This window comes from Theropithecus gelada, chromosome 3 (assembly GCF_003255815.1).
Source record: "Theropithecus gelada isolate Dixy chromosome 3, Tgel_1.0, whole genome shotgun sequence".
NCBI classification, from domain to species: Eukaryota; Metazoa; Chordata; class Mammalia; order Primates; family Cercopithecidae; genus Theropithecus; species Theropithecus gelada.
In genome coordinates this window covers 18,822,214-18,840,244 of record NC_037670.1, presented here as the reverse complement: position 1 = coordinate 18,840,244, position 18,031 = coordinate 18,822,214, and the positions used below count along the sequence as shown (strand labels likewise).

Below are 18,031 nucleotides of genomic sequence, written 5' to 3'. Positions count from 1 at the left end.
CTCCGTCTCAAAAAAAAAAAAAAAAAAAAAAGAACCTGGTTCTAGCGCCTCACTTTATAGGAGGGGAAACTGAGGCACAAGCACAGTGCTACCTGGCTCGGGGGCCAGCAGGCAGCCGTTTCCCTTCTGTCTCCTGCCCTAGGGACGGACCACCCCATCTGCCAGCCTTGACTGGGGCCTCCCTGGTGGCTGTTTACTGCACACCTACTATGTGCAGGGTGGTGCAGCTGGCAAGAGTCCCCTCTCCTCTTCCAGAGACCGGCAAGGTTCCCGAGCCCTGTGGCAGGCAGGACCTTTGGCTGGAGGTGGACGTGCAGGGCAGGGTCTCTGAGGGGAGACCTCAGACTGTGGACCTCCGGGTCGACGCTTCTCTGTGTTGGGGCCTCCTGTGTCCGGTAGGATGTTGAACAGCATCTGGGGCTTCCACCCACTGAAGCCAGGAACAGCCCCTAGCTGTGACAACCCAAAATGCCTCCAGACCTGGCCTCATGCCCCTCGTGGGGGGACAGAACAGCCTGGTGAGGGCAGGGCCCCCCGAGCAGGAGTGGCACCTGTTCCTGCTCAGACCACAGACAGCTGAGCTGGCGGTGCCCAAGACTCCCTGCACCCACCGAAGCCACAGGACACAGGCACCATTTGCATCTTACTCTCTCAAGTCAGGTTACTGGAGATGGCTGTCACAGCACTGGAATTCAGCCTATCTACAGCACAGGAGAACGAGGAAGCTGATGTCTTGGGCTGAGAGGGGCAGGCGTTACAGGGTGGGTCTTACAAATCCCACCATGCAGGGCTTCTGAGGGGGACTTCGGGGACCAGCAGGGAGGCGAGACTCAGGCACTCACCCGCAGAGGGCATGGCCCTGGACGCGCAGTGGTGACAGCAGCCTCCAAGTGTCCCCTGGGCCCCAGGCATGAGAGGTAGAAGCTTCTGGGGCTCCTGCATCTTTCCTGCCTGTCCCCTGGTGAAGGAAAATCACCTCCAATGGGAAAAGCTGGAGCTAGACTCCCTCTCCCTGCAAGGGTGTCACCATCCTGCCCGTGAGGTCCCTGGGCCCAGGGCACCTCCCGGGACACCCGAGTGGTGATGCACCACCCTCAGTCCTGGGGCTTAGGACCTCTGGGTGCTCCCGCAGCTCTGTCCTGGAGTCACTTCACAGTCACCGCAAATGGGCACCACACCCCGCTTTCCAACGCCCCAAATTTCCACACCCAAGCAGCTCCTTGTCCCTGCCAGTCAATGCCCGGTGATGACAACTGTACTTTTACAAACACCACACATCTTCTAATGCTTTCATGTTAAAAGCAGGAGTGGATTCACTTAAAGGCCCAGGTAGGGACTTTTTTCGTAGAAAACCAATTTCTTGTGACAAGTACTAGAACCTCATTGTAATCATGAGCCCTCACTCCTCATTTTGTTGTAGTCTGGGTCTGAGAAGTGCAGGCCTCACACAGCTGTCAGTTCCAAGTGACCAGGGCTGTAACAGGTCCTGGCTGCCCCCAAGAATGTCAGGAACTCTGGGAAGGAAGAAGGAGGGGCGTTTGCCCATAGCCCCGGGGTAGACACGTGTCCCCAGGGCCAGGCCAGGCCATCTACTCCATCTCCCTGGGGCAAGTGCACCCTGGGTCACCTGGTAGTGTCCTTTCCAGCCCTCCTGGAGACAGTCAGCAGCTGATTCATTCCAGGCACTAGCACGGTGCTGGGGCGTGTCAGGACCCAGGGCCACACCCCTCAGCAGTGGGCCACCCTGTCTCCTGCGCCCTTGGGACTGTTAAGCTCCAGGGAGCCTGGTGCTGGGGTCGGATGTCTTCATCAGGACCCTGGGGACCCTCATGGTTGAGTGGGGTGGGGCTGCTGAGGGCAGCGGAGGACGGGGGAGCCACCCCTCACTTTGGGGATCACTGCTGTGGTGACAAGGGGGACCGTGGTCACCAGGTGATGCCCTCTCAACTTCTGCTCAGGACTCTGGGGATCGTGTTGCCAGGCCTGCACCTACTGGACATGGGCATCTCCAGCCCTGCTGGGCTGTGCCCAGGGCTGTATCTTTCTCACTGCAGAGCCAAGAGCCCTGGCAGCCTCTACAGCTGGCCAAACACAGCTGTGGCACAACCTTTCTTCTGGCAAACTCCACCAGCATCTCTTCCAAAGGCAGCTCAGCTTTTCACCAGAACAGCCGAGGGCCACTGTTCCTCCCGGGGAATGTGGCAGAGGACAACGAAGCCCAGTGGGGCCTTCCAGGGGCTCCTTGGTGTGGACGGCTGCCTACACTTGTGGACACGCACATGTGTGGGTCCTGTGGCCTCCGGGCAGGAGGTAGGTTGGGAGCATCCAGGGCAGAAGAGCTCCTGGGACCGTGCCTCCTGCAAACAGCCTCGCACGACCCCAGCAGCACAGAGGCCGTCCTGGAAGAGTGGACACCCAGAGTCTTCTTTTGAAACCAAACACCCTTCAGTCTCAGGGCCCCGCATCCCACGGGAAGACCCACAGTAGGTCTGGGGTACTGGGAAGAGCCTGGCATTGAATCTCGCATGCTCCGGGTGGAAAGAGCCCATCACCAGTCCCTTCCTGTGAGTGACTGGTAGTGACAGTGGGGATTTGCCTTTGGTGTGGATGACGATTTTGAAAGGGCCTCATTCCAGGATCACAGCCAACGCCAGCAGTTTCTTCCTGGGATCCAGCAGTGGTCCTTCTGGGGGCGGCCCCAAGTGCTCCCCTGCAGTCTGGGAGGCACCTGTGCGAGTCCATTCTCAAGCTGCCACCTGGCCTCTCATGGTGGCGTCTCACGGAAGCCATGTCCACGCTCTGGGCGGTGAGCTCCGGTCAAACATGGCCTTGGAAGGGAAGTGAAGAAGAGAGAGGAACATGAAGCACCCCTTTCCATTCTGCAGGCAGATGTCGGTTTTCTCAGGACTCAGCTTGGTGGAAACAAAGGGTTTAGAGCTTCGGAAACAGCCACCTGCACAAGGCGCTTTGGCTCTGGTAGGAACAGGCCGGCCGTGTTTTCAGCAAGCTGTGTTCATGTGTCATCTGGACGGGCTGACCTGGACTTGGAAGTGAGTTTCTGCAGTCAGCCATCCGCTCGCCGGGGTCCACAGGTGACACCACAGCGTGGTGGCTGTGCACACCCTGAGCCCACTGTCCCCGGGGAACCCCTGCTCATGGATGGCAAACGGGGCTCAGAGGGGATCCCAGTCCATGGCGGGGAGCCCAGCTGGCCTGCCTGCGAAGCCAAACGCCCCTTGCAGCCAGAGGCACCTGCCAGGTAGGTGACTGTGTGTGGACATTTTTCCCAAATTGGACAGGAATCCACATCTGTGTTGCTCCTGGGACTGAGGGGCACACCTCCACTGGGAGACAGGGAGCCGCCCGAGAGCTGCAGGAGTGGCTGCTGCAGAGAGAAGCCGGCAGTGCCTGGACCCACTCTGGACATCCTGGTAGGGATGGGTGCAAGTGCCTGGACCCCCTCTGAACACCCCGTAGGGGCTGGGTACCAGTGCCTGGACCTGCTCTGAACATCCCGTGGGGGTGGGCGCCAGTGCCTGGACCTGCTCTGGACACCCCGGTGGGAGCTGGGCGCCAGTGCCTGGACCTGCTCTGGACACCCCGGTGGGGGCTGGGCGCCGGGGAACACAGGGGTCCAGCACTCATCTCTCTGCTTCTGTGCGTGTTGGGAAAATCCCATTGCAGTGTGAGAAAGTGCACACCAGGATGCCATCCCATGCCAAGGGGAGGCTGCAGGAAATGCCGTGTGTGCCATCGAGGGCTTCACTGCGTCTCTGGGAGCAACAGTTGTTCAAAGCAAAGGACTTTTGCCTTTTGAAAGTTTTTTGACAATCTGAAAGACAGCTGCCAGCCAAGCCTCCCTCAGGCAACCCAGAACCTGCTGCTTCCCATGGCAAACTCACCAGCGAGCTCTGGCTCCGGCCTCACAGCCCAGACACCTGGGGGACAAACGAAAATGGTCAGGGCAGCAGCGGTGGGGGTGTCCCTAAAGCCCCTGGTGCTCCTGAGCTCTCAGCAGCCCCCTAAACGCCCTGCTTGGAAGTCTCCCCGAGGCTCCCAACTCCAGGCGGGGAAAGCACTCATAGAGGAGGGGCTCCCCAGGCCGCACGGCTTTTCAGGAAGATCCTCTTAAAGGAGTAAGTGCCTGGGAAGCACTTAAAATGCTGCGGCCTGGCCAGCCAGCAGTGGCATCACGGCCACGGAAGATGTTTCTGGGATGACTGAGATTGGCCACAAATGGGAGAGCCAGGGGCAGCCCACAGGAGCTGCCCCTACTCCGTGGCCACTGTGCCTGCACCCCATTGACTGCCACCCTTGGGGGGTTCTGGGACGAGTCCCCCTGTCCCCGTCATCAGGACCATCACCGCAGCCAACGTTTGGGGTTTCCTGCACTACTGCGTTCTGCTGCTGTGTCTTACGTGGCTGAAACACAGACCTCCAGGCTCTGTCGCGGAGCTGGTCGGAGTCACAGACCCACAGCGCGGGTGTGCTCAAGGCAGCCTCAGCGGCTTCCCTGGAAATGACCACCGCCTGGCCTCTACATGCAGAAGCCGCCCTTCCCGCCCAACCTGCAAGGCAGAGTCCGCAGCGCCCTTCGGGCTTGGCAGTGTCAGGAACGTCAGAGATGCTGGGTTTCAAAACCACTCCGTGGGAGAGCTCGGGTTGCTAAGGCTCATGAGTGTTGATGCTACCACAACAGTTTCAAGCTAAATCAGTATCAGTGAGGGAAGTTAAAGCAGGCAAACGTTCACACCAACAGAACAAACATTAACATCCACAATATGGGGCTGTCTACCTGCATAGCTGCGGCGGAGCCATCGGTCCCTGCATACCCAGCCTGTGGCCACCGCCACGGCCACAAGCAGGCACAGGACAGCCAGGACGCTCCACGTGACCTCGGTCTTCTCGCGGGTACTGACTGGATTCTCTGTGATCTTGTCTCTCTCTCCGATGTTGTTTCCTATAAGAAAGAGGTAAATAACCCGACTTAAAGGATCTTAGAGGAAAGGGGTCTTTTTTTTCATCCTTGAGTAGAAAGTATTGCAGGGAAGTATTTATTCCAGAGAACTTTCCTGACATTATTTTGAGGTTTTAAAAACACCAGGCTGATGAGAGGAGGGTTTTCTCCTGCAGAGGGGCTTCATTTCCTGCAGGGATCTTGTTCCTCCCGTCCTACGTGGGAGAGGCGATAACCCCAACCACAGCCAGAGGACCACAGGGCTGGGTGTGACGGGAAGCACAGGTTCTTACTGGATTTTTAAAAATCAAGGTGAGGCCAGGCACAGTGGCTCACTCCTTGTAATCCCAGCACTTTGGGAGGCCAAGGCGGGCGGATCACCTGAGGTCAGGAGTTTGAGACACGCCTGGCCAACATGGAGAAACCCCATCTCTACTAAAAATACAAAATTAGCCAGGCATGGTGGCGAGCGCCTGTAGTCCCAGCTACTCTAGAGGCTGAGGCAGGGGAATCGCTTGAACCCGGGAGGTGGAGGTTGCCATGAGCCAAGATCGGGCCACTGCACTCTAGCCTGGGCTATAAGAGCAAAACTCCATCTCAAAAAAAAAAAAAGAAAAAAAAAGAAAAAATCAAGGTGAAAGTCACATAACATAAAATTAACCATTTCATTTTATTTATCTAGGTTTTGAGACAGGATCTTGCTCTGTTGCCCAGGCTGAAGTGCAGTGGTGTGATCATAAGTCACTGCAGCCTCGACCTCCTGGGCTCAGTCAGTCCTCCCACCTTGGCCTCCCAAGTAGCTAGGGCTACAGGCGTGCACCACCAGGCCTGGCTAATTTTTTTTTTTTTTTTTTTTCTGTAGAGATGAGTTCTCACTATATTGCCCTGGTTGGTCTCAGGGCTCAAGTAATCCTCTTGCCTCAGCCTCCTAAGTAGCTGTAACTACAGGTGTGCACCACCGTGCCCAGCCAAAATGAGCCACTTTAAGCTTTTTTTTTTTTAGACAGAGTCTTGCTCTGTCGCCCAGTCTGAAGTGCAGTGGCGCGGTCTTGGCTCACTGCAGCCTATGCCTCCCAGGTTCCAGCGATTTTCCTGTCTCAGCCCCCCGGGTAGCTGGGATTACAGGCACATGCCACCACATCTGGCTAATTTTTGTATTTTTATTAGAGCCAGGGTTTCACCATGCTGTCTAGGGTGGTCTCAAACTCCTGACCTCAGATGGTCCACCCACCTCGGCCTCCCAACGGGCTGGGATTAAGTGTGAGCCACTGCGCCCGGCCCAAAATGAACCATTTTAAAGTGAACAATTCAGGGTGCCAGTGCAATCATAACCGCTACCTAATTCCAGAACCTGTAACCCTCGAAAGGAAACCGTGTCCATGAGCAGTCACTCCTGCCTCTTTCCCGTCCTCTGCTATCCTGGGCAGTTCATTGGCGAGAATGTCCATTTCACGGACACGTGAGCCCCTGTGCCAGCAGCAAGAAGGACCAGATCCAAATGAGGGGGTCCCGGAACAGCCGGGGCCTCTAATTTTCCTCTTAAATTTTTTTTTTCATTTAGTGCTTTATAGCACTCCCTTAAAATTTCACTTTTAAAACTCTAGTTTGGGTGTGGAGGCTCACACCTGTAATCCCAGCACTTTGAGAGGCTTAGGCAGGAGCCTCGCTCGTGTCCAGCAGTTTGAATCCAGCCTGGGCAACAGAGTGAGGCCCCATCGCTACAAATAATCAAACATCAGCCAGACGAGGTGGCATGTGCCTGTAGTCCCAGATACCCAGGAGGCTGAGGCAGGAGAATTGCTGTCCTCCTGCCCCTGGAAGCCTCTAGTTTGCTTTCTGTCTCGGTGGCTCACCCTATTCTGGACACTTTGCATAAACAGAGTCCCACAGGCTTGTCCTCAGGTGTCTGGCTCCGTCACTTGCATAATGGCCTTGAGTTCTCCATGCCACAGCGTGCACCAGGACAGCTGCTTCCTTCCTTTTTCAGGCTAATTCTCCCCTGCACGCATGGATCACTTTTGGTGCATCGGTCCACCCACGAGGGACACTTGGGTGGTTCCTGCCTTCTGGCTGCCATGAACATTCACGGACAAGCATTTGTTTGAGTCCCTGTTTTGCATCCTCTTGGTGATAACCCTAGGAGAGAACTGCTGGGTCCTACAGTGTTTCCACGCTTAGCTTTTCGAGGAACTGCCACACGGTTCCCCACGGCAGCTGCACCCTTCTGCTCTTCCACCATGATGTACAAAGGCACCAATGCCTCTGTCTCTATGTGCAATGACTTTGCCCCTCTGAGAGCCGTCTGCACTGGCCAACAAGCAGCAGCATCCCCTGGGAGCGTGTTCTGAATGCCTGGCACGTCTCCAAACACACCTGGAGAAACCACCTGGACAGTGCTCAACCTTGAACTTCTGAAGCTTTTAGACACTGTCCTGATGCCAGGTGCCAGCCCAGAGCTTCAGGTCCAATGTGTCTGGGCATGGGGGTTTTCATAGGCTGCCCAGATGACCCCACTGTGTAGCCAGGGTTGAGACGACGGCCCTGGGAGAACCTTCTGCTGCCACCTGGGCTGTTCTGCGGGGAGTGTGCTGGCTGGAAGGCAGCGATCAGAGGCCGCTTTGGGAGCAGCCCCTCACCCTGCTGCACGCAGCTCACAGACTCTGAATGTTGACTCACAAGGGCTGAGCCCTGATTTCAAGGAGAACGTCCGGCTCTGCGGGATCCTGGCGGCCAGGCTGGGCTTCGAGGGTGTGCACCTGTGCAGGCTTCTGGGGTTGAGTTCAGAAAGGCCGGCAGGAGGTGCAATGCTTGTGGTCACTGTCTGGAATTCTTAATGCTTCCAAAACAAGGAGCCCTGCATTCTTGCTCTGTGCGGAACCACACGGTGAGTCCTGCTGGCAGCCGCTTTCCTGTAGCCAGCAGGACCCCAGGACCCCTCCTCGATCATCTCCTGTCTCCACCTTCTGCCTCTTATTCTGACACAGGAGATGGGGACACAAATGGGGAGGGCCTGTGGCCTCTAGGAAGGAGTCCCCGCAGAGGGCACCCCTTCCCCAGGGAGGGGCTGGGCCAGCAGTCATGCCCAGTGGGATTCCCGTGTGTGGGGGCTTCAGTCTTCTCAGGGGACACATGCCCAAGAGGCAGGGAGCTCGGGTGGGGGCTGCACAGGTGTGGGCTTCTGTCCTGGGCTGCGGCTGCCTAGTCCTGCGGCTTCTGAAGTGTTCCCCAGCCTCAGAGTTCAGCCCTCATCTGTAAAGTAGGTTTAACAAAACTGACTCCAGGTGAAGAAAATGGAGCAATGTGCTCCGGGCACGGCGCCCATTCCTGTTCCCGGAGACCGCGGTGGTTCTCACTGTGTGGCGTGTGCCTCCCGCCTCCTCTCCCTTCCAACCACCTTTCGGGTGCTGAGCCGGGTCGAAGGAACGTTTCGTCTCCTGCCTCAGAGGCTCTCCGAAGCCAGCCCTGGCCCCACTGTCTTGGGCTGGGCTCAGCTCAGCACGCAGGCACCGGGACCTTACCTGTTTGGCTGCCGACAGTCAGGTTCTGCCGCAGAAGCACATTCTCTATGCAGCAGCCGATGTTCAAGCTGGGGGTCCACGCGATCCGCAGCACACTGACCACGTCGTACAAGCCCCGCGTGTTCAAGAAGACAGTGTCATTCTGCAGAGCCTGGTCCAGCAGGCTGTTGTCCGTCTTGTTGATCCAGTACACGTTGGGCCTGGGGTAGCCGTTTATGGATGTACACGTGAAGGTGAGCTCATCCTGGGAGGGGCTGTGGGGGGCGCTGACAACAGGCACGCTGAAGTTTGCTGCAGGGGAGGGAAACAGGTCGTGAGAAATGCCAGGTCCTGCTGGTCAAGAAACAGAGGGTACACAGTGCCAAGGCTGGGTCAGAGGGTAGGCGGCCCATTGTGCTCCAACATGGGTGACAGGCCAGGACCAGGGCTGTGGTCTGAGCAGCAGGCTCGGCCCAGTCCTGCCCAAGAGTCATCCCCCAAGCCAGTCCCAGTAGCCAGGGACCGCTGAGCCTGGCAGGCAGTGACTGGCACCCACAGACCCCCCACTCCACGGCCGCTGGCTGTGCCAGGACCCCCTCATTTGCATCTGGTCTTTCTCACTGCTGACGCGAGGGCTCGCAGTCCATCTGAAATGGACACAGCTCTTCTCCCCGATGAACTGCCCAGAGCTCCTTGGTTGCCTCTAATTTTTCTCTTAAATTTCGTTCTCATTTAGTGCTTTATAGCACTCCCTTCAAATTTCACTTTTAAAACTCTAGTTTGGGCGTGGTGGCTCATGTTTGTAATCCCAGCACTTTAGGAGGGTGAGGCAGGAGGATCACTTGTGTCCAGGAATTTGAGACCAGCCTGGGCAACATAGTGAGACCCCATTTCTACAAATAATCGAAAATTAGCCAGGCGAGGTGGCATGTGCCTGTAGTCCCAGACACTCAGGAGGCTGAGGCAGGAGAATTGCTTGAGCTCAGGAAGTCAAGGCTGCAGCATGATCGTGCTACTGCACTCCAGCCTGGGCAACAGTGAGACCCTGTCTCAGAAAACAAACTAACTGGCCAGGCGCGGTGGTTCATGTCTGTAATCCCAGCACTTTGGGAGGCCGAGGCGGGCAGATCACGAGGCCAGGCGTTTGAGACCAGCTTGGCCAACATGGTGAAACCCTGTCTCTACTAAAAATACAAAAATTAGCTGGGTGTGGTGGCGGGCGCCTGTAGTCCCAGCTACTCAGGAGGCTGTGGAGGAGAATTGCTTGAACCCAGGAGGCGGAGGTTGAGGTGAGCCAAGATCGCGCCACTGCACTGCAGCCTGGGTGACAGAGCGCGATTCCATCTCTAAATAAATAAATAAATAAATAAATAAATAAATAAATAAATAAAAATAAAAACAAAAACTAACTCAAAAGAGGCAAAGACAGCCAGGGTAGGAGCTCTTCCGGGAAACCAAGCAGCCGCAGGTCACGCACTAAGGATTTTTCAGCTGTTTAGCTTCCCTCGAAGTTAGACAGAAGCCTAATAACACAGAGGAGAATTTTCTTCACTGGAAGAAACAGTGAATGAGCCAGGGAGGGAGTTTCATGAATACTTTTCCACGATGCAAGGCTGGGATGGACCCAGCTCTCTTCCCCTCGATGGTCCTACCTGCCACATGCAGTGTGACCACAACGCTCAGCACCTCCTGGAATCCCAGGGATTGGCTCAACACCAGGCAGTGAAACTTCTGCTCATCCTGGGGGGTGACGTTGAACAAGCGCAGGGAGAAGTCACCCCGCTGCATGCCGGCCGGTGACATCAGGGCCCGGTTCCGGTAGTGGCTGTCCACGTTGTCCAAGGAGCTGTTCTGCGGGATGTGGTAAGTCACCACGGTTTTCGACTCGCTGGTTTGCCAGTATACGTAAACGTCATTTAAATCAAAACGGCTTCCTTCGGGGCACGCGCAGCTGAGCTCCACGTCGCTGCCCACCATCGCTCTGACTTCCTTCTCCTGAGTATCTGCAATGACCCAACAGGTGTAAAATCTGTTTTTTGAGGCTGATGCCCAGGCCATGAAGCTACTCTATGGGGCAGGCTTTGGGTTTCAAGCCTCAAACACCAACTGTGGCTCAGAATTTATTAACAAGGCACATGTAGGAATGCAGTCAAACTTGAAAAATGCGGACATTTCATGGTGAGGTCCATGTCAGCCTTTGGCTTTGATGACACACTCCCGTTATGTAAGGAGCTGCCTTGGGGAGCAGCGGCTGGATGCAACCCGGCCGCTCAGTGTTATTTGTGTTACTCAGCACAATTTTTACTACTTCTTGGGAGTCTATAATTAATGTAAAATAAAAAGCTCTTTAAAAATCAGGCATTTAAGGGAAAACAATTTCTCAGCAATTACATTATCATGCTGCTCATTCTTGCATCAGGAAAGGTCTCATAAATGTAACAGACACAGGGTGGCTTTACTGTTTGTGCAACCGCGTAAATGCCTGTGGGAAAATCTTTTTTTTTGAGACGGAATTTTGCTCTTGTTGCCCAGGCTGGAGTGCAATGGCACGATTTTGGCTCACTTCAACCCCCAACTCTGGGGTTCAAGCGATTCTCCTGCCTCAGCCTCCCAAGTAGCTGGGATTACAGGTGCCCACCACCACGCCCAGCTAATTTTTTGTATTTTTAGTAGAGATGGGGCTTCACTACGTTGGCCAGGCTGGTCTCGAACTCCTGACCTCAGGCAATCCACCCGCCTCGGCCTCCCAAGGTGCTGGGATTATAGGAATGAGCCACTGCGCCCAGCACCTGCAGGGAAATCTGTGTGTGTCCCCTGCCCCCAAAGCCCTCTGAGCTGGAAGGCCCGGCAAGGTTTCGGGTTTGTGCTGCGGTGCCTCGTCCCTATTCCTGGCTCTTCCAGAGGCTGGTGGCCCTTAGGGCTCAGCAGGGCTGCTGCCTGGGACACGGAGACCAGGGGACCCAGGAAGCTCTGGCTCAGAGGAACTGCATTCTGCCCGCAATAAACACAAAATCAAAAGATAACTCCGGAGTTTGCAGAAGTGTTTCTCTTTAAGGAAACGCTTCTATCCTGTGCAGCAACCTAGGTTTAGGGCCCACCTTTCTCCAAAGGGCCACTTGAGAAGCAAGAAGGAGCCTGGTGAGGCTGCTCCCAGCACCCTGTAGCTGGCAGTCCACACAGTCGGACAGCCTATCTCTGAGCTGGGCGCTCACACCCATGGCAAAGCACCCCCTGAACTTACCGGCTCGAAGGCTGCTGAAGAGCAGGAGGAGCAGTCCAGGACTGGAAAAAACAACCAGAAAGGCAGGTGAGGCGGGGCCGCTGGTGAGTTACCTACATCTTCCAAACAGGAGCAAGCTGGTTCCCACGGGCAGGAGGCAGTTACGCCCATCACAGAAATGTGAAGGCAGAGCCAGGAGCCTGCCTGCTTCTGCTCTCCATGGGAATTCGGGGTCCGGGGCCAGGACCACCACCCCTCGGCTGAAGGCAAAGCCAGGAGCCTGCCTGCCTCTGCTCTCCATGGGAATTCAGGGTCCAGGGCCAGGACCACCATCCCCCTGCCCAGCACAGCAAGTCTGAGGGGCTGGCAGCCTCTCGCCACTGTCTAGTTCTTGTGGTAACAAATCCCCGGAAACACAGTGATGCCGGCGTGAGGATGAAGGGGAGCGAGGGACGCCACCGAGGCTGGTCTAACCTTCCTGGGGACAGATGGCAAGAAATTATAGGAAATCAGAGAGAGAGAAAAAAAAAAGGCTTTCAGGGCACATATAGCATGAGCGTCACTTAAAATGCTGGGGAGACTAAGAACATTGGGCATGCCTGTGACAGGGTCAGGTGAGTGACGGGACAGCCCTGTGGGGAACGCAGATCATTTTGAAACCAAACCTGAGCTCCTCCTGTTTCAGATCCTGCTGCGGCTGGTGCCCCTGCCTTGGGCAGCAAATTCCCCTCAAGACTCCAATGCTCCTGGCCATCTTGGGTCTGGGAGCCTTTGCACCGTGCACACCATAGGCTCACCACCTCCACCTGCCAGCCCCCAGCCCCAGGTGGAGGCCCTTAGTGGTTGGGTTCACTTTGGTAGCCGTGCTTACCCCAGCCCCCAAAACCATCAGTTTCTGTGACCAGTTCCCCACAAAGTGGGAGTCCCCGGAGCAGGGATATCTCCTTCTCTGATGTCCCTGCACCTCCAAGTCTGGGAGACACATGCCTCTTCTCTGTGGCCTCTGCCTGGGAAATCTTGGGGGCTTTGTAAGCCAAAGGCTGGTCTTGTGGGAACCTCCCAGTGGGCTGTCCCTGAGCCCTGGAGCCACAGAAACCCCTGCCCCACCCACGATGACCGTCATCTGAGTCCGCATGGAGGTGTGCCTGTGCCAAGTGAGCACACATGCACCAAAGCCAGCCGCAGGTCACCAGGGGCTCTTGAAGCCTGCAAGCGGCCCTTCCTCTCTCTCCCACTCCTCCTGTGGGGGCCACCATTCTGGCTTGCAAGATGGCTGTGATGGCCTCCAGCAAGCCCCCTGAATCCACCTGGACCTCCCTGCCTCCAACCTCAGCCCCTTCAGTCATCTCCCCAGAGCCACCATCTAAACGACAGCTGTGAGAACCCCTCTGTGCCCCCATTTGTCTCCCACAGGGCCTACGTTCATCACCGGCGCACAAGGCCCATCCTGTCTATGGAGGCCTCCTCAGGACACCTGGGGGCTTCCTGGGCCGGGTGTGCCTGCTCCAGGCTCCTTCTGGCTTGTCCCCTCCCTGGGTGCCGCCTACCCAGCGGCCTCTGTGTCCTCTCCTTGGACCCTCAGCACCCCTGCATCTAACCTACCCCCCACCCCGAGTTTTCATCAAGACCCAGCACAGACAGGGTAGCCTACTTGAAGGTGTGGGTGGCGGAGGGCTAAGACATTTGGGAGGGTTATGACATTCCGGGGATTTTAAATTCTTTATCTCTAGGGCAGGATCATAACTGCATACATTTCTAACGGTGAGGGGTACTGGGGAGTGTGACACCGGTGTGGCCAGGCTCCGGGCTATACGGGAGGCATCCCTGAGGTCAGGGGCCTCACAGGTTCACCCAGGAGAGCCCGGGCTGCGGACCCTACAACGTGGGTTGCCAAGAGCATATTTTCGCAAAAATTCAGGAGGAAGCTGTCACTCCTGGTTCAGGCAGCCCTGCTTTCCTCAGTGCAGATCGGCTGCCGGGCTGCGGGGAATCCCACGTGTGTGGGGGAGGGCGTGTCGCCAGACCGTGGGCACCGGCAGGCCTTGGAGAGAGCTCGGCCGGTCACCTCCCTCCTTCTCCCTTCTAAGAAATCAGCGGTGCCAGGGAGTGGAAGGGGCAGCGCCCGTACCCAGGCGTGCAGGGTGCGCCCGCCTTCCCTCCCTCGTTTCAGCGTTCGCGGTCCCCCTTCCCTGGCAGGGACCCCGCCCCCAAGACCGCCCCCGCACGGCTGCGCGTCCTCCAGTGGATGCCGGTGCCGGGCCCCGCCGCCCGCTGCCGTCCACACCCCGCCGGCAGCCCCGGAGCCTCCGCCGCCCGCTCCTCGGACCCGCACTGCCCGCCCGGCGCCTCCAGGCGAGCCCCGCAGGCCCCGCGTCCGAGCCCAGCTGGGGACGCGCGGGCCGAGCCACCCCGCCCCTGACCGCTGTGCCTCCGCTCCTTCCCCGGCTCACCTGCCCAGCCGCATGGTGCGGGCGGAGACCTCTGGCCGCGGAGACCTCGGGGCGCAGAGAACTTGGGCCGCGGGAGACCTCGGAGAGGAGCAACCTCGGGGCGCGGGAGATCGGCTTTAACTGCGCTCCCGCCGCGCCCGAGACTCTGAGCGCCCAGCGCGCGGCGGGCGGGAGGCAGCCGTGTCCCCGCCCCGTCCCCGCCCCGCCCCCGGCCTGGTTCCTCTGGCGATCGAGACCGCCCCGGGACGCAGGAGGAGGGGTGGGGCGGCTCCGGAAAGTTCAGCTCTGCCCAGGCGAGTGTGCCCGTGGGCCGGAGGAGGGACAGAGGCAGGTCGGCCTGTCTGCCTGGACGCGGACCTGGGCGCCGTAGGTGCCCCGGGAAGCGCAGGGTTGCGGGGTACCCGGGGGGGAGGTGGCCAGGGGTGCTGCGGGGGCCGGTGGCGGGGGAGGGGACCGTGGGAGGCAAGGGCCGTTCCCCGCGCGGCGCAGAATGCGCAGGTCCTGCGGCCCTCCCGAAGGAGTCGTCTGGGGATCCAGGCCCCCACGCTGGGAGAGCGCCGGGACCCTGACCTGCTCCGCTCGGATGATCTTCAGGACTTAGGCGAGAGAGCTCAGCGACTGCTGAGGAATGAATGATTGAAGGAATGAATGCGTGAATGGAAGGAGGGAGGGAAAGTGGGCGGGCTCTACCCTCTGGGCCAGCCCTAGCCCTCCCTGACCTGGCCTAGCTCCCCTAGCCTTCGAGGGGTCTGAAGGGCGCTGGCGCAGCCTATTTGCCTAATACTGGCTCTGAGGAGTCCCCGCCGAGAAACCGAGGCAGCCTTGCGGCCCAGGGCTGGTCAGCCTTGGCAGTGGCGTCTGACCTGGAGTCTCGGGCAGCTGGTCTGGGAAAGGCTGCGCCACGCAACCGAGGGTTGGACCCAGAGCCTCTGCTCCCTTCCCACCGCGCCCTCCCTCCCTGATCCCCGCAAGTCAGGTGGGGCCCAGAGGGGACGTGACTCCGTTTCTGCAGAGGCAGCCCCGGAAGGGCCTGGGTGAGGCTGCTGGACAGGGCAGCGGGGCACTCTCCTCCCGGAGTCCACGCTTCTGGTCTGAGGCTCGGATCCCCACTGCCTCCTGCGCGCGGAGGAGGCGAGAAGCGCCCGGAGACGGGGGCCACAGACGGCACCCCGCAGGCTGCCATTCCTTCAACCAACATGTAGAGAACGCCGTGGACAAAAGCTTTTAAAAAAATTCTGAAACCTCTGCCCGTGGAAGTCAACATTTTTGCGGAGCAGAGAGCCCAGGCACAAAATAAGAAGGCGGAAGAGACGGACTGGGGGGGTAGGGGGACTGCGGCGGGGAAGAGCAGGGAGGGCGGCGGGAGGGCAGGTAGTGCGGCGGCGAGGGCGCAGGAAGCCCTGAAGCCGGGGGGCTTCCCCCTCCCAGGTCAAGCTGAGAGATGGGAGTTGGGGGGATTTAAAATCGCGCGCCTGGCAGGGGCGGGACGGGGGCCACCTGCCCTCCGGCGGGAAGGGCTGGGCAGGGCCCGCGGCGCGCAGGGTGGAGGCACCAACGGTCAGCACACAGGTGAGGTGGGGCGCGTAATCCCATCTGAGCCGGCCTCTTTAGGACAAGTCCCGTCCCTGGAGCCAGAAAACCCGGTCCAGCGCCTGCGTGGACGTGCGCTTCCCGGAACGCGCTCAGGGACGCCTGCTAGGACCGGCGAGGCTGGAGGGGTCGCGATGTTGGGGGCTGAGGTTCCTCTCCACCGGGCGGGCAGCTGCTGGTAGGGGACCGCATCGCCCGGCAGGTGAGGAGGGCGCAGGTGAGCCGGGCGGGCGGGCTGCGGGCAGCGCCACCTCCTTCCGGAGGCCCTCCCTGATGGACCGGCCGGGCTCCGTGCGCCTCTGGACCTGCGGCTGAGCTCCGGGGCTGCGCCGCGCTGATTAGCTGACGCCGGGCCAAGCGCTGCACCCCCGGGCCGGACGCACCTGAATGCCGCCGGACTGCGGGGAGGGGAACGGCCCCCGGATACCGCGTGGAGGCTGTGGGAGGATGGGAATGGGTCCTGGAGGAGCAGAGCCTCCCAAATTAAGGTCTCCCAAGAGCGCGGCCGGTCATCCGCGGCGGCGAAGGGAAGGTGCCCCGTCGGTGGGTCCAGACCCGGCAGCCCCCCAGTGCCGCCCGGGGGCGGTGGGAGAGGGGCCGACACCGCAGGGCCCGCCGTGCTGTGGCCGAGGGGGCAGGTCCAGGCTCTGCTTCCCGGGCAGACGCCAGAGACCCCCAGCAAGCCAAGTGCTGCGGGCAGGTCCCCCGAGAGAGGGGACTCCGCGTGGAGGGCACAGCCAGGCAGGGGGCAGGAATGCAGCTGGGCCAGAAGGGGTGGCCGCGGGGGAGGGCGCCAGGACCAGCCCAGGAACCTCGGAGACAACGGGAGACAACGGTAAGCGGTGGCTGATTCAGATCCCAGCCCCGGAGCTGTGTGACCTCAGCAAGTTCCTTAGCCCCTTGGTACCTGCATCCCCTGACCTGTAACACATACGTGAATGCGGGGTGGTTGTGAGTGAACACACACAGCACACCGGCACATGGGTCACGACACTCAGAGGGGTTTAGATGAAGAAACAGAAAAACCCTTGGGAAGTTTCCTGTAGTCGAAGGAAGGTTTCATTTTCCTCAACCGTGACTTTCTTGGACTGGCAGGATACGCTTTTGTTCTAGGGGTGTGGAGAGAAGGCCCCTTGGCAGTGTCCAGGGCCAACTGGGAACCAAGCAGGAATCGTATTTGTGCAGCCTGGGGTTTGAGGCTCCGGGTACAAGTCATAGTGCTTAAGCAGGAAGTAGCTGCCGGATGCCCCTAGCCCCAGGCCGCCCTGCTCTGCCGTTTGGAGGGCGCGGGGATCTTCTGATCTCTGCCTTGATGCACCTCCAGGCCCCGGTCCCTTTGGGGTCTGGCACAGCAACCTGCGTTTGACAGCATGGGCATCGGCTGATGCTGAGAGCTCCACTCTTGGTCCGAGGAAGATCTTTTCTCTTCGGACAGTCATACGTTCATACGTTTGGTACAGTCATATGTATCAAAAGGATACATTCCTTCTGAGAAATGCGTCCTTAGGTGATTTTGTCCTTGTGTGAACAGAGTGCCTGGTGGCCCAGCCCGCTACACGCTGAGGCTGTATGTCACAGCCTGCTGCTCCCGGGCCACAAGCCTACATGGCAGGTGACTGCGCTGAACAGCGTAGGCAGCTGTGACTCACTGGTATTTGTGTATCTAAAGCCATCTAAACATAGAACAGGTGCAGTAAAAATACCGCGTTGTGATATGGGAGCACTGTGGCATTGCTTGTTGACCAAAAGGTTGTTATGTGGTGCATGACAGTAGGTTCGTTTCCTGTGGGCGCTGGGAGCTAATGACCTCACACTTGCTGGCTCAAAACAACAGCAATCTATTCTCTCGCAGCCCTGGAGGGTGGAAGCCTGCCTGGTGGAGGCGCTAGGGGAGCATCTGACCTGCCTCTCCCAGCTCCGGGTGGCCCAGGCATCCCTGTGCTTTGCTCCAGTCTTTGCCTCAGTGGCCATGTGGCTTCTCTGTGTGGTCAAGCCTCACTTTGCCCCTCTATTATGAGGACCTTTGGGATGACAGATAGAACCCACCTGGATGATCCAGGGAGGCCTCCCACCTCAATTTAATCCCATCAGCAAAGTCCTTTCTTTGCCACATGAGGTAATATTCACAGTATCCGGGAATGGGGACATGGGCATCTTTTGGAGGGTTGTTCAGCTGAGCACGGGATCATGTTGCAGGTCCTGTGTGTAAAATTAAAATACCTGGAGGACCAGGCACAGTGGCTCACATCTTTAATTCCAACACTTAGGGAGGCCAAGGTGGGAGGATCACTTGAGCCCAGGAGTTTGAGACCAGTCT

General features: G+C 58.5%; 1 protein-coding gene across 3 annotated transcripts; it reads right to left on the bottom strand.

Annotated features, from left to right (window-relative positions):
• Nucleotides 1-625: 625 nt before the first annotated feature.
• On the bottom strand, nt 626-14,309 carry ICOSLG (inducible T cell costimulator ligand). Of its 3 annotated transcripts, none has more exons than XM_025380992.1 (7): nt 14,125-14,309; nt 11,696-11,736; nt 10,107-10,457; nt 8,476-8,766; nt 4,796-4,960; nt 3,903-3,938; nt 626-2,828 (listed from the first exon to the last, which is right to left on the bottom strand). In XM_025380992.1, exons 1-7 carry the CDS (start codon nt 14,136-14,138, stop codon nt 2,818-2,820), a joined length of 909 nt encoding a protein of 302 aa, XP_025236777.1. In that variant the 5' UTR covers nt 14,139-14,309; the 3' UTR covers nt 626-2,817. The 3 variants fall into 3 exon arrangements, with proteins under 3 accessions (XP_025236777.1, XP_025236778.1, XP_025236779.1); XM_025380993.1 differs by having other exon boundaries at nt 10,107-10,305; nt 14,125-14,303; XM_025380994.1 differs by lacking the exon at nt 10,107-10,457.
• Nucleotides 14,310-18,031: the final 3,722 nt, after the last annotated feature.

Coding starts and splice junctions, on each gene's coding strand:
- ICOSLG (XM_025380992.1), bottom strand. Junction 8,767..10,106: donor GGTCACACTGCATGTGGCAG/GTAGGACCATCG, acceptor CCTCCCCTGCAG/CAAACTTCAGCGTGCCTGTT. Junction 3,939..4,795: donor GCTCCGCCGCAGCTATGCAG/GTAGACAGCCCC, acceptor TTTGTCCCCCAG/GTGTCTGGGCTGTGAGGCCG.